Consider the following 16,507-nt stretch of genomic DNA (forward strand, 5'->3'; position numbering starts at 1 on the left):
ACTTGAGAGACTGAGGTAAGAGGATAGAGTTCAATATACTTCATACTTTCTTCCTTTCTTTTTGCTTTGGTCCAAAACTGGGACTCAAATACTTTCACTTATTGGCTGGTACTCTATCAACTGAACCATGCTTCCAACCCAAATATACTGAATTCAAGACCAGTCTGTGCTACAAATAAGGAAGGAAGGAAGGAATGGAGGGAGGGAGGGAAGGAGGGAGGGAGAGGCAGAGGGAGGGAGAAGTGGCAGAGTAGCTTCCCATCTTTCCTGCTTACATGCATGCACACACAGAGATCCACAATACTTCCAAAGAGTACAAGGAGTCTAGGACTAGATGCTAGAGTAGGGTCAAATAATTTTAAATACATTTTTCATTTAGTACTACTGATGAACAGCAAGTCACAGCAGATACTTATGGTGGAAATGAGGCATGTAGCTAATGGGTACTTGGCTGAGAAGCCAAGTCCGTGAGAACTGAATCACATGTAAAAATTACATAAAACTTGTATATCTGAACTCAGGCAACTCTAAGTCCAACTATACATATCACTAATGTCACAAATGAATGTCAATGTACTCGAATGAAGTAACAATCAGAAGTACTTTGTAAATGATAATAAAAACATCATACTATAGTGCTTGATTTCAAAATATTCTATTATAGCTGGGTGCCGGTGGCTCACGCCTGTAATCTTAGCTACTCAGCAGGCTGAGATCTGAGAATCACTGTTTAAAGCCAGTCTGGGTAGGAAACTCCATGAGACTCTTATCTCCAATAAACCACTAAAAAACCAGAAGTGGCACTGTGGCTCAAGTGGCAGAGCGCTAGCCTTGAGCTGAGGAGCTCAGGAACAGTGCCCAGACCCAGAGTTCAAGACCCATGACCAACCAAAAAAAAAAGAATACACATTCCTAGAGAATTTTTATGCAACTGCACAAAAAATAAAAATCATAAGTGACAAAAGACTAATTAGGATAGAAGAAAAATTACGTTAAATAGCTGGTCACTATAGTTCTCTATGATGTACTGCTGCATAGTCTACAAAGTCATTACATTTTTATGCTTTTTTGAATCCTGAGGCTCACTGAGCATTTTATGGATATACAGAATTTTCACATTGAAACCACAGGAATTACTGGGGCTTTGGGGAAGCAGTACTTTTAGTTTCACTACTTTAAGGTGGTATGACACAATCTAAACAGAAGTTAAATAAAAGTGAGAAGTATTTGAGTTCTTTTTACTTTGTACACTTCACAAAAAAGTGTTATATAAATCCAACTTGTTAAGTATTTGGGTGTGTAAGGCAACAGAAACCAATAATTCTCAGACAAAAACTGTTGTAAATTCTAGTTTTAAGATTGCTCCTAATGCCCAATACAGAAACAAGATATAAGATACTGGCACTTAACTATTCAAATATATAGAGAAAAGTACAGTACTTAGGAGAAGCACAAAGAAATACTTTAAAAAAAACACAGGTATATTAATTAATGAAACTGGTATTTAAAAGATTTAATACAAGGAAAAAAGGTATAGTGGTACCAATTCTTAATACAAATTATTAAGCACAGTTCATATAATTTCAAAAATTATTCACATTATTGCTCGATACCACAGCCATAGGGAACAAGTTGTTGACACATTAAAACGTGTATTGTTTTAGCCATATAAAAACATAAACGTACAGATAGGCCATTCATAAAGTTCTAAATGCATGAAGATATATACAACCCAAAGGAAATAAGATATAGTTATATATGTGTGTGTGTTTAAAAGCAATAAGCTCATCTGACTCAAACTTACATGTCACATCTTCAATAAAAAAGTCGTACACATAACTGGATTGAAGGTGAGACCATAGGGTGGATAAAAACAGTACTAAGTGCTCCATTTCTTAGTAATAAGCTGTTCTAAATATTGATGAGGTACTAAATACCAACTTACTTTTAATTCTATAACTTTTACTCACTTTTTCCCACACTCTTCAGAACCATTATGTCCATCCTACAGTTACTGTCAGATTAAGAGAAATATTTTTCTTAGAAAACTTTAAAAGAAGTATGTCCATACGTTTGTATAGAAGATTTAATGACAATAAAAAATAACCCATATAAGGCCATTATTAATATCATTCTGATCAATCAAAAATATAAACAGATTATGATGCTATTATATTTTGTGATCCTGAGCTCTAGCAACCATTAGATACATGCATACCAGCCATTGATTTGTCTATTTTAATAAAAATAATTTAATCCTGCCTTCCTACCTTTGAAGACAGAAATATTTTCAAAACTTTTGACAAGTCTTCATAATGTTAACAGATATATCTGCTGTAAACAGAGCATTAGGAACTATAAGAGAAAGGACATGTCAGGTTTCAAAAGGCTATTAAAGAAAACTTACTATTTTAAAAATAATTACTATTTTAAAGGGAAGAAAAATTTAATATAAAGAGTGTGCTCGGTAGAATAGACAAGTAGAGACATAGAAAGATGTTTTTCTACGTTAAGAATTTTATAAATACAGGGCTGTGTGTACCTTGGTGATAAAATAAAAAAGGCTGGCCACTTTTTATGCTAAGTTCAAATGTATTTTTTTTGAGAATACAAAAAAGTAATCCTTGAAAATCAGAATACATAACAGAAAAGAGCACAATAACTTAAGTATTAAACATCTGTATGAAATAACTTGCAAAGTTTGACAAATATGCACACATAGAACATGCGGTTATTTAAAAACAAAAACAAAACAGAAACAAAACAAAAACACCACACAATTCTGTAGAACCAATGTTATGTCACCACCAGGAGAGCACCAAGCAAGGCACCATTGGAAAGACAACATACTTGGAAAGTCTCTATAAATAAAGTAAATGCTAATCTGGTCGAAAAATCGGTGTCTTTGGTAAAAATTCTATGAGGATGACCTGTAAAAGCAGAAGAAAAAGGTTTCAAAGATTTGAACAGACAATTATCTTAAAACTTTAGTTATACTATATCCTGTAATTTTTTTAAAATTCTATTTACTTTTCAAAACAACTCTGTTTTCTTAAAGATACTTATCTGATAACCTAGAACCTCATCATTGAAAATGTTGTTTATTTTTGCATCTTTACCAAATATAAAAACTTCCTCATAAGGAAAACTTTATAACTTTACAATTCCTTTGACAGTGGAGGAGCACATGCACAAACATGCATGCCTGGATGAGAACAGGAGGCTACCTGCATGTCAAGTTTTTCATGGTCCACAGATTTATTTAATCCCAGTAATTATCATCCTTGTTTTAGATGAGAAAACAATGATTCTAGTTGTAACATCATAGATTGTGGAGTCAGAATGTGACCAAAAGTCGTAACTCCAATTCTTGCCTTGCCTTATTTCTACTGTTCTAAAGGACTGCAGCTGATCAATAATCTTCATGCTTCCACACTATTATTCATAGATCTTTGGGGTGGAGGGGGGCAGTAGATATTGGGATATGAACTCAGGTTTCATGATGGCTCAGTTTGTTTGCTTGGTGGTTCTCTAACACTTGAGCCTCATCTCAGCCCTGCTTTTTCCAAGTTATTTTGGAGATGGAGTCGCATAGACTTTTCTGCCTCGGCTGGCTCTGAACCACTAACCTTTGGATCTCAGCTTCCTAAGTAGCTGGGATTACAGACAAGACTATGGGTGCCCAGCTCATGTTCCCACTCTTTTATCAAGGTCTCACACACACACACACACACACCATATACACACACACACACACACACACACACCCCATACACACACACACACACACACACCATATACACACACACACACACACACACACACACACACACACCCATATAATGCAGGGGGGAGAAGCATATGTATCTATGTGTACCTTAGGCTGGCTTCAAATTCAGGGATCTCCCTAGTGCTGGGATTACAGGTAAGAACTGCCATGACTGGCTTTCATTTTTAAATTGTTCTCTTCTTAGATTGGCAAAAGTAATTTGTCCCAAAAGACTTAATAGTTAAGTGAAGGAAAATGAGCAAGAAAACACAATAACACTAAAATACACAAGGGGGTCAGGGATAATTTTTATTCAACTTGATCTGTCTTAAATTACAATTAACTCTTTTGCTTCAACTCTATATAAAACACACTGATCAAAAAAAAATATATATATATATTTGACCTGAATAATTTCCACATTTGGTGAACTAATTCTTTCTTCAAGACACTATGTCTTGATATGATTTCCACATCTGAACAACATATGCAACTTAAGTCGTCTGAGGCAAGAATCTTCATTTTTACCCTTGAGTTCTACTAGTTTTTGCTCTGCTTTCTATATCTGCCTCAAAAACCTTCAGGTCCTGCTCCAGTTAGCCTACAACTAAGCCTGCAGGGCCATGTTTGCCATTCTCTAGACTTGTTATTTACTCACAACACATGTCCTAGCATCCTGTGCAACTATTCTCCACCTAGCTTCTTCATTTGAGCTATATCTCCATTCCTCAGGCTTTTCACATATAATAATAAAGGGACTAGTCTAGGTGAAAAGGTTCTAATGCTTTAAAATTTAATTAACAGGGGGTACCAATGCTCAATAGGAAATGTACTCATTACCTTACTCATGTAACTGTAACTCCTCTGTACAGTATCTTTACAATAAAAAAGTATTAAAACAAATTTAATTTACTTTAAAATCCACTTTCAAGCCAGGACCTGGTTGATTCATAGCTATAGTCCTAACTACTTAGGAGGCTAAGATCTGAGGATCATGGTTTAAAGCCAGCTGGGGCAGAAACGTCTATAAGACTCTTATCTCCGATTAACCATCAGAAAACAGGACATAGCGCTGTGGCTCAAAGTGACAGAGCACTAGTCTTGAGCAAAAAAGCTCAGGGACAGTTCCCAAGCCCTGAGTTCAAGGCCCACAATTGAACCCCCTACCCCACCCCAAAAAAAATTCACTTTTAAGACAACACTTCCTTATTTCTAGTATGTCCTCCAACAGTAATTTTAACTTTTTCACATTTTATAATGTGAACTACATAATATAAATTATAGACTATATTGGACTATATTTGAATTATTAGTTCTTAAAGAACAATATCCTATAAGCTCTTTTCCTTCACAAACCACACCCAGAAATTAGCCACTGTCTTGTTTCTTCTAAATTGTACACCTCTTTATCATATCTGAATAAAGAAAAGTAAATTTTGAACTGGTATTTTTCCAGATTATCTCTAATGTCCAAAAATCAATGAGGTGTAGATTAATCAAGGAGACATATCTGTAAGTTACAGAAAAGTTAAGAAACAACATGGGATAATTAGGTTACTATCTTACTGTGATACTGTGTGATACTGAGACATTTTTAGGACTCCCTGAAACATTATTTTTAGGGAGCGTTTTTTGGTTTGTTTTTGTGGGTCGTTGAGTTTTGAACTCTGGGTCCAAGACTGCCCCTGAGCTCTTCAGCTCAAGGCTAGTGCTCTACCACTTGAGCCACAGCACCACTTTCAGTTTTCTAGTGGTTAATTAGAGATAAGAATCTCACAGAAGTTCCTGCCCAGGCTGGCTTTCAACTGCAATCCTCAGATCTCAGCCTCCTTAGTAGCTAGGATTATAGGCGTGAGCCCAGCATTTTTAGGGAGTTTTTAAAACTATGCTTTTTTCCTGTGTCAACTATAGAAATATACATGTCTTAGGAAATCTAGCAACCCTTATTTTTAAGACAATTTTTAATACTTTCTGTTTTACTCCTCCTCTATATTTCTTCTATTACAGTGGGAAGAAGATTGGCTTTAATGGTGCTTATTCATGGAAAACATGTAAATTTAGGGAAGTAATTTTACAAACACATACTTTAGAATGTTTTAGAATACTAAATAATTTTTAGTTAACAAAATTTTAAGTATATTTTGTGAATCAATGATAATCATATAGTAAGACTTCCTTGGAAATCATAACATTGGAAATATTTTTTTCAGTGTTGGAGATCCAACCCCAGGGCCTTGCACATGATAAAGAAAGCATTCTACCACTGAGCTAAACCTTAGCTCAGGAATAGCTTTGTTTTCCTTTCTAAGGTGAATTTAAAAACACACAAAAAAACAATTAAAACTTCAGTTTTAAACTGTGTTGGGTTTAAATGTATTGCATTATTTTTCATAAAACTGTTTAAATTTCCTATCTCTGTTTTCTAAATATATACATAAAAAAATACATGAGTAGGACCTTCATGGGTCAACCTTAAAACACATTACTCAAATGTGTTTTTTTAAGGTTATAAAGAAGTAATCAAGTATCTTTCTTTCCATCATCATAAATTAACGTTTGATATAATGGCTAAAGCTAAAACCTATATTACTAAATTCACTGAATACGCTAGTTTGCAGTGGAAGAGATACTTAAAATACCTTTTATGTTCAAGAAAAAAATGGGATTTGGCCATATGGTAATTAAAGAAATGAAAAATACTAACAAGGAAATTATTTTATCATAATTTCCAACTGTTTCAACACTCTTTAAATACTCTTGTTACACACACACACACACACACACACACACACACACACACACACAAAAACCTGTGATGGTTATATTGTTGCAAAGAATAGACAAAAGTTGCCAGAAATGCTATACCAAGTACTTCACAAACACCGTGTTTTTAGTTTTCAGCTTTTCCTTAAACGCTTTTCTTTTAATCTAATAATCTTCCCATGTTTAAAATAAAGCATTTACGATCAAGGGAGAATTAATAAAAATTCATAATTTCCTATAGTATTCTGAACTTCTCAAAAGGAGAACAGTCATTTAAGTATACTAGGGAGTCACACAAAATTAAAGTTTAAAATCACAGCATATGTATGCAAAACTAGTATCTTTGAAGGATAAACAAGATGGCCAGTTTCTCTTCTTAATTTTAAGATAATCTCACAAAGCAACATTCTAATAACTGAGAGATTCTCTAAAGTCTACTGAGGTATATAGGCAGTTAAAGTCTATAAAGGCTAAAGGTTTCTTAAGCTCCAATGGCTTGGCTGAAAGGTTTTCTTCCATACTTGGAAACTTGATTAGCATTATATAAAAAAGCCATATCTGACTTGCTGCGTAACCAAAGTTGTGGTTATTCTTTATACAGCATCTAAAATTTCACACTCCATCAACACATGTTCAGGCTATTTTATCTTGGCAATTAATTTATTATTTTTCAGAACACAGTGAAGCCTTGTTTTCAAGTCATTCATAACTTTATAAATCAGTCTTGCACATGAAACCCATGCATCTGTGAACCGTAGAAAATCCTTGCACTCAAGAGATTAAGCTCCTGACACCTTTGCTGATTAATAATCATGGAAAGAATAAGATCAGAAGCAAAATAAATGATCATTTAATAGAGAAACTCACGAAACAGCCCTTTAACTTACATATTCCATCATGTTATTCGTTTCACATTTCCTTTTGCTCAGTCTCCAGTGCAAGCACAGCTAGACAAGTAGGAGAGTAAAAGAAGAAAAATGAGCTCTATTTTATTGCAGCACACAGACTAGCCCATTTGTCCACCTTTCATATTTTTAGTTCAACAAAAGCATCTGTTTCCATACTGTGCAATTCAGACCCCAACAGTACGAAGCTGCTCCCTGTGGTACTCACCTTGTGGTATAACCTATTGTTTTCCCATTCTAATAACTTCTCAATCGATCTTCGTGTCTGGAAGACAAATGAGGAAAAAGTTTACTCATGACTGGTTTTAGAAAAACTTTGTTTTGCAGCTGCTTTTTGTGAGAAAAGAAGAGAAGTATAAGACAGTGTCTGAATATAGGGTGGGCTGAGACAATGTTCCAGCACTAAATAGTAACGTGAGAGAAAATAGTGTTTCTAAGCATATGTATCTTTTGAACTGTTCCAAACCTATTTGTCTCTAACTTAAAACTAGCCAAGCCAAAAAATAATGTCATTAACCAAATTATATCTGTATTTATATTTATATATATAAACCCTCACTTCTTCAGAAAATATCTTTGCAATATTTAAATAATTTAAAAGTATTTAGCAATATGTAAACAAACACAAATTAAATATTAGTTAACAAAATGAAAATGACCTTTAGGGTAGATCCAAAATCAAAATAATTGTTAAGATAAAGGAAACATCATTAAGTTATAAAAATCAAACTAATTTGAACACCATACTTTAAAATGTCCATAAATAAAAGCCAGTTTATTGGCTATTCTAAGAATATTTTTTCCTAGCTGAGTCAAATTTTAATTTTTAAAAAATTAATACTTATTTCACAATCAATTGTGAACTTTAGTTTACTTGACGATTGCAATATAGACTATGCTGCTTGGAGCAGTTGCTTGGGGTAATAAATAAAGAAGATAATTCATGGTGCCAGGTGTTAGATGAGCTGACACCACTGCAGGTGCAAAAAGGGACAGTGATGCAGCAAGGACTGACTTGGTGCAGAAAGGATTGACTTGCTACTTGGTGCAGCTGCAACTTCCTTAAGAGGAGGAAAAAAGCATCGACTGCTATTCATGTGGCACAACTGTAAATAAATAGTAATAATCAAATACTCAAGTAAAGGATGAGCTAGGATGAGCTAGGTGAAAAAAGAATGAGGATCAAGCTGGTTTTGAAGAGCTAACAAAATACTAATACTTATTTAAAGCACCTACTGTAATCCATTTCCAATATTATCTTTTAGCTTGATCAACATGTGAAAAACACACCAAGTCATTTAGGTGCCAATTATAATTCATAACTACCAACAAATTGTCTCTAGGTGCATTCTATTTTCCAAGCTGAAGTAAGAAAAATCAGAAAATCAACTACTTCTCTAGGTAATAATATGCCAATGACTAATTTATTACATTACTTTTTTCAAACAGTCTTTTTGGCAAGAATTTTAAAGAAAAAAAAGTGCCCTTGTTAACAATGATCAGCGGACCTCACTTGTTTCTTTGTAAAGATAGCCTTTTAGAGGCAGCCCTCCTTTTAAATGAAAATAGGGCAGCAGTTATGGTCACACTTTTTGTTAATTTAGTTGCCAGTCAGCTCCAAATCAAAAGAAAATAAGGCTGCAGAGTGTAATTAACATTCAGTTCAGTCGTTTTGTCCCTTGTCTAGCCCCCAAGCTTTGTTAAAATTGCCATCTGAATGCTGAAGGCTGTAGGGAAATCGATTTGATTCTAATCGCACCATGAAAAGAACATGATCTAACTGCTTTCAGCCCTCCGTAAATCTGTACTAGGTCTTTAGCACAATGCAACTTCCAATTTAAAAAGCACTGAATGTCTCGTCAATGACTTTGTGAAGAAAAAAGAACAAGGAGCAGACATAAAAATTCCAATAGTTGTTTAAGCATTAAAGTTCATTTGCATCACAGCGAACCTGAAAAGGGCTGACCTCTCAAACCGCCTCTCAGGTCTATGAAGTTGTAGCCTTGACAAGCTCACATTGACAGAGCTCATTGACTCTGAAAGGCTACTCTATCAATGGTGAAAAATGGCAATAGGTTCTACTATGAGCAGGCATCTGCCTGCCCACCCGCTGCTAAACCAATGGCAAAACCGATTCAAAACCTGAATCTACCTTGTAATCTTCCTTTCGAGGACCTTTTAATAATAGATTAAGATTACTATACAATTTGAGGTTTTACTTTTACTGATGGTTTTAATGGGAATGAGGGGTGATGAAAGAGTGGAGAACAGGCTTTCCAAGTCTGCTACTTTATATTAAAACTACAAGGAAAAAAAATAGGACTAAAGAGCTTAATCAATCTTGAAAATATTTATTACTTAGAGAAAAAAAAAAAGGTTACCACCATCATCAGTTCATCAGAAGTTTAAATACATGATATACTATAGTGAGACTAGATCTCATGATACATGTATATGTACACAAATGAACTTAAAAACATTTACTTTAAATAAATCGACTACCAGTATTTGAATAAATGACAATTACCAAGTATGAAACCTGAAATTCCAAATTACTTATGCAGGAATTCTGAAGTTATTCTTTGCCTCTAATTATGAGTTTAATGATAGGGCTTAGTACAATAATTGTATCTTATAATATTTAAGAATTCTAAACCAAACAAACCCTGCTATGCCATAGTCTGAATAGGCATCTAAATATACAATATTTCTTCACACTTGACAGTCTGAAGTAAACGCTGTGAACTAGCGACATCTAATCTTGCTGTAAGACTTCTTTCCTGCTTGACAGGTGAAAAAAAGGCACTTGCACGTGCAGCTTAATTAATCATTGCACTTGACATCTCAATGATTTACAGTGAGGAGCAGGTGAGAACATACAAAACCAGAAAGGAACCCTTGATTTGAGTGGAACATTTCTAGCACACTAAGGTGACAAGTATATAGATTCTAGCAGTGATTCAAAAAGGAAAGAAAGAAAGAATGAGAGAGAGAAAGAAAGAGAGAGAGAAAAGGAAGGAAAAGAAACTATGCCACAAATTATTTGTTAGTAACAACAAAGGCTCAAATTAAATGAGGGAAAAAAAGCATTAACTATTGAGAACATTTAATACTCAGCAATTATTTTAAGTTAACAAAATCAAAATATATTTTCAAGAATAAATACAATACCAATTTAGCAGACAGTGAAAAATATGACACTTCAACATTTATAAAAGCATTTCCAAAGCTTTTAAACTTCAATGAAAAGAAAGCACATTATAACTGCAATCATCTAAATATAAAAGTTAAGAGTTTATGTCCACAAGGTTGTCAGATAGCTATTTCTAATGAAATGTTAAGATTTAGCACTTCAAACTCTATAATTATTATCTGGAGAAGCAACCTGATAGTATAAAAATCTGTCGTTCAATTTCAAATAATTACATTTTCTCTTCATTTTCAAAAATAAGTTAAAGCAAATAAATATGCATCAGAAAAAAACAGTATGCATAGGATCTGTAAACATGAAATATCACTGAAACATATCTTTCTGGGCCAGGTTCTAAAAATAAGTCATCTTATTTTCTTAGAAGAGTTTAATACTTCTGAAAGCACCAGATTGATAGTCATGGGAACTAAAACTCTATTTAGCTGAAAGAACAGAGGAAAGGGCAGTACAGGCTTCAGTACAAGCTTCCCTACAGTGGGCCTTAATCCTTTTCAGTGCGCATACCCTGGGGTGAGAGGACAGGTTAGTGGTTCTTTACCAGTGAGTCCTAAATCCTTCTGCCTAAGATGAACAACTCGAAATCTAATTTTATCATGGATTCTTTAGATAAAAGGACCAAGACCACCAACTTACAGCATGTAAAAAAAAAAATCAACTTTTGTGAGCATATCATATCACCAACCTGGTTTAGAAGACAGTGCTAAGCACCCCTCATGTGAGAGCCTATTTTGAATAGCCCTTTCCCTCTTTATAAAAATAAAACAGTAACAACACATTCCTTCATTTCAGCACTTTGGTGGTTTTATTTTCTTCATTGGTAAACTAGTTCTAATATAAAATGTCAGCCCCATTACAATAAAAAAATCACAGGGATTCAAAAACATCATTTTAACTACAAATTAAATAGATTTGTGCATACAGACAGATCTCTGTGTTTCTATTTTAATTGCCTTTGATCCTACTGAAATTTTTGGTAGAATTATGAAAATAAGTGAAAACATGAAAACTGCAAGAGAAACACAAAGATCTAAATAAAATAATGAAGACATAAAATGGCTTATTAGATAACTACTCAGTATTTAATATTAGATACGACATGTCCTTAAAACTTTCCGAGAATTTAAAGTTGGCTTACAACAGTAAAATACCCAGATAAACTATATTACTGAAATAGAAAACTAGGACTTTCTAATAATTTTTCCCTAAATACCCTAACTTCTTGTTATTCCCTATAGACAAGCTATGTGCCATTATGCATAAACCTTTCAGAATAGCGAGGAACCACTTAGATAATCTTGAAGATACTTCTACTTTGTTACCACTATTACACTTCATCTTCATTACCAATGACTAATTTATTATTTGAATTTTTTAAAACTTCGTAAGTAGTTTGCTCCTTAAAACTACAATTAAAATTTATTTGACTTGAATTTGTTCAAAACATCACAGAAGGTCCAAGCAATATTTCAAATATTCAAATTCTTATTTAAAACATGTATGAATTGAAACCTTTGTACAATTAAAGTTACAAAAACATACTTGATTTTTACATTCTTAAATTTATAATGCATTTAAGATTCAACTACAGTGCTTTAAATGTTACTGTAATCTTAGTTTTAAGTACTTTCAAATAAAAATGTGTATGTATTTATATCAGTGCAAACTGAAATTGTTAAATGAAACATCTTTTTAAAGTTACTGGAAGGGGCTGGGAAGGTGGCTCAGTGGTAGAGTGCCTGCCTTGCATGCATGAGGCTCTAGGTTCAATTCCTCAGCCCCACATAAGCAAAAAGAAAAAAGCCGGAAGTGGCGCTGTGGCTCAAGTGGTAGAGTGCTAGCCTTGAGCTGAAGAGCTGAGGGACAGCGCCCAGGCCCAAGAAGCGCCCAGGCCCAAGAAGAGTTCAGACCCCACGACCGACCAAAAAAACCGTAATAATAAAGTTATTGGAAGGAAACTATATAAAGTAAAAATTACTTAACTTAGGAAAAACTTAAAACAGAAAATTACTTGACTTACTTCTGAGATTAATGTAAAATTTCATAATGCTGAGATGTGCTGAAAATTAGTATTTTAATATATAAGAACCAGGATTTTCACCAACAGGCTCAACAATAATATACAATCAGAAAATAAAATTTCCTTCCAGTATGTAAATAGTCCTTTTAAAATCTGTATATGAACAATAACTTTCAAGTAATCTAGACATACTACAATATTCACTGAATTATCACTAGAATATCACTTTCCTATGTTGGTCAAAAAGTAATACCGTTAGATAGTTACAAAAGAACTAAAATTCAGTTTCAAATGACAGCAGAACATTAGAAAAAACTCTTCATAAGACAAATTAGTATTATTGTCAAGAATGTTTTTAAGCTATATAATTGCCAAAAAATTTTAAAAATCAGTGCTTAGAACTGACAGGTTAAAAGCAATTAAAAAATAACAAAAACACACTAGCTGATTGATCAGAACAGACAATTGAAGAAGAAAGAATAAGGAACTAGCATTTCTGGATCCTCATTTTGGGCATGAGGTCATTCTAAATGTCTAGCTTTTATTACCTGCACAACGAGCTTACTAAGCATCTTGTACTCCTTTCATTTTACAAATAAAAACGTAAAGCATGGAGAGATTAAGCTTAGAGCCATACTAGAAAATAGTGGAGTCAAAAATCAATTAGTGGCTTTCTACCTCTTGTTCTTTCCATCATAGCATAGAGCTATAAATTTGTAGAAAAGAACCTTGAAGATATCTTGAAGTAAATAATGCATCCATGATGTATTATAAGTTATCTAAGTCATAACCAGGTTATCAACCTTCAATTTGCCTAGAACTATGATTCAGGAAATAAAGATGAAATAACAAAAAAAAAACAGAAAATTTCAAATAAACAGAAAAAATAAATTAAAATCCACAAAACCATCAAATGAGTCAGGCACTGATGGCTTACACCTTTAATCCTAGCTACTCAGGAGGTTGGGATTCTGAGGATGAAGATTCTTCGTCAGTATAATTCAGTGAGACCCCAATCTCCAGCAAAAGGCAGATGAGGTGTGGCTCAAGATGTAGACCACAAACTAAGCAAGCAAGCTAAGTGAGCATGAGGCCCTGAGTTCAAACACCAATAACAACAACAAAAGTCAAATAGACATCCTAGAACTGAAAGATACAAAGTACATGTCCACCTATATAACCTACAATCTAGGATGTAGATATAATCAAATAGACATCTGATTAAAATGTACTTTTCACCTGTGTCCACTTTATCTACTATACAAGAAAATGGACAGCAGATAACAAAAAGAAACAAACAAGGCAGTCCTTTGAAGTTTCCTAAGCTTATTAACTTGAGAAAGCTTCTAGGTCATAGCCACTATATAAGAAAAACATGAGACAAAGCCAGAGGCTCCCTGAGTTAAGAGACAGAACTCTGTAGAGAACAGGGTAGCTAGAAGTCACAGAACTGCTACATATCCAGAGATACAAAGAAAGTCCTGTGAGTAATACATGAAAGTAAGAAAAACTACCAGTACTGGGCAAACTACTACCTAAAAAGATTAGCAGTAACAGTACCTAGAGCCATAAAGATCAGTACAATGCTACTTTTTTGTATCATCCATACTCGAAAACATAATAATACATAGGCCATTGGATAAAGTACTAAGGAGGATCTTGATTCACTAGGGAGAAATAACTAAACACTGATTCCTTGGAAAATAAAACAAAATTATATATCCCCACACTCTTAGGTACATAAACAGAAGAACTAACAACAGGTATACAATCTTCAGAGCAATGGCGATTTTTTTAAGTGCAAGCAGCCTAAATGTTAATTGATGAACGGATCAACAACCTGTAACATGTAGCTCATATATATAACATACAATATATACAATAATTATATAATGTACGTATAAATATATGGATACACACACACACACACACACATAGCTCTTCTTTTTCTCAAATCATAGTATAGTTAGATATCGTGGTACATGCCTGTGATCCTAGTTATTTAAGAGGTTGAGATCAGGAAGATCGAGGTTTCAGGCCAGTTCAGGCAGAAAAATATGCAAGACTTTATCTTAACAGAAAAAGCTGGTGTGTTGGAACCTGTGTGTCTGTCACCCCAGCTATGACAGAAAGTCTACAAGAGGTGGATTGCGGTCCAGGTGCATGTCTAGGCAGGAAGCAAGACCCTATCTCAAAATACTCAGCATAAAAAAGGCTGGAGGGGTTGGAGGCATGGCTCAGTTGGTAAAGTAGTAGAGTACTAGCTGATGAATGAAAGCATCAGTTACTGAGTTCAAGTCCTGATCTCAGACCAGAAAAAAAGGGCTAGACATGTGGTTCAGTAGTAGAGTGCCTGCCTAACAAGCTCAAGGCCCTGAGTTTAAACCCCAGTACTACCAAAAAAAAAAAAAAATGAATGAGAGAGAGAGATAAAGAGAGAGATAGAGAAAGAAAGCCAGGCACTGGTGGCTCATGCCTGTAATCTTAGCCATTCAGGAGGCTGAGATCTGAGCCTGGTGATTCAAATCAGCCCTGGCAGCTAAGTCCATCAGACTGTTATCTCCAATAACAAACAAACAAACAAAAAAGCTCCAAGTGGCACTTTGGTTCAAGTGGAAGAGCACTAGCCTTGATCAAAAGCAGCTCAGGGACAGTACCCAAGCCCTGAATTCAAGTACCAGGCCTGGTACAAAAAAAGACTATATATTATGTATACACTCACATATATATATACATATACACACTTATTATATATAATATATAACACATATTGTATATATGTTAATAGAAGCATTCAAATGAAATCAAAAGCTGCTCTTTGTAATGATCAATAAAATAAATCTTTGGGTAGTCAGAAGAGTAAACATAGATCCTTTCTTTATATTAGATGTATCTTCTAGGGCTGGAAGGTGGCTCAGTGGTAGAGCGCTTGCCTTGCATGCATGAGGCCCTGGGTTCGATTCCCCAGCACCACATAAGCACAAAGGAAAAAAAGCCGGAAGTGGTGCTGTGGCTCAAGTGGTAGAGCGCTAGCCCTGAGCTGAAGAGCTGAGGGACAGCGCCCAGGCCCAGAGTTCAGGCCCATGACCGGTCCCCCCTCACAAAAAAAATAGATGTATCTTCTAACAAAAGTATGCATGCAATTCAGTAGAAAAAAAAGAATCATCTTTCTAATAAATGTAATTAGAGCAAAAAACAAATTCAATTCATTCATCCAACCATACAGACACCTCTTATTGCTCAGTGACATTATCTGCTCAACTATTATCTTTCTGTTTTTCTAAGTAATATTTTTGGGCTAGTGTACATGTCTTGTATATCTTTAGTCAGATACATCATTAAATAGTTACCATTTTGTGTTAAATAGTCCATTCAAATTTTTTCATTTTATTTTCCTTTTTTGAGCCTGTTCCAGAATATTTTGTAGATTCTATTGACTTTTCTTCATAGATCATACCATCTGAACGAGTATTACTTTTTTTCCCTTACTCCCTCCCTCCCTTCCTTTCTTCCTTTTAAAAGGGTCCTACCTAGGGGGCTGGGAAAGTGGCTCAGTGGCATGCCTTGCATGCATGAGGCCCTGGGTTCGATTCCTCAGCACCACATATGTAGAAAAAGCCAGAAGTGGTGCTGTTGGCCAAGCCTTAAAAAAAAAAATACAGGGCTGGGAAGGTGGCTCAGTGGTAGAATGCTTGCCTTGCATGTGTGAGGCCCTGGGTTCAATTCCCCAGCACCACATAAGCAAAAAGAAAAAAAGCTGGAAGTGGCGCTGTGGCTCAAGTGGTAGAGCACTAGCCTTGAGCTGAAGAGCTGAGGGACAGCGCCTAGGCCCAGAGTTCAGG

At 34.7% G+C, this 16,507-nt stretch overlaps 1 protein-coding gene across 1 annotated transcript in view; it reads right to left on the reverse strand.

Annotated features, from left to right (window-relative positions):
- Positions 1-1,498: 1,498 nt before the first annotated feature.
- The window catches only part of Chic2 (cysteine-rich hydrophobic domain 2), a 35,809-nt gene continuing 20,800 nt past the window's right edge, over positions 1,499-16,507 (reverse strand). Inside the window, exons 4-6 of the mRNA XM_013009190.1 lie at positions 7,646-7,702; positions 7,420-7,479; positions 1,499-2,930 (exon numbers count right to left, since the gene is read on the reverse strand). Of these exons, the coding sequence (XP_012864644.1) occupies positions 2,880-2,930; positions 7,420-7,479; positions 7,646-7,702 (168 nt within the window). The 3' untranslated portion in view covers positions 1,499-2,879. The remainder of the gene's footprint in view (positions 2,931-7,419; positions 7,480-7,645; positions 7,703-16,507) is intronic.

The sequence above is a fragment of the Dipodomys ordii genome, unplaced genomic scaffold (genome assembly GCF_000151885.1).
Source record: "Dipodomys ordii isolate 6190 unplaced genomic scaffold, Dord_2.0 Scaffold8, whole genome shotgun sequence".
Taxonomy (NCBI): domain Eukaryota; kingdom Metazoa; phylum Chordata; class Mammalia; order Rodentia; family Heteromyidae; genus Dipodomys; species Dipodomys ordii.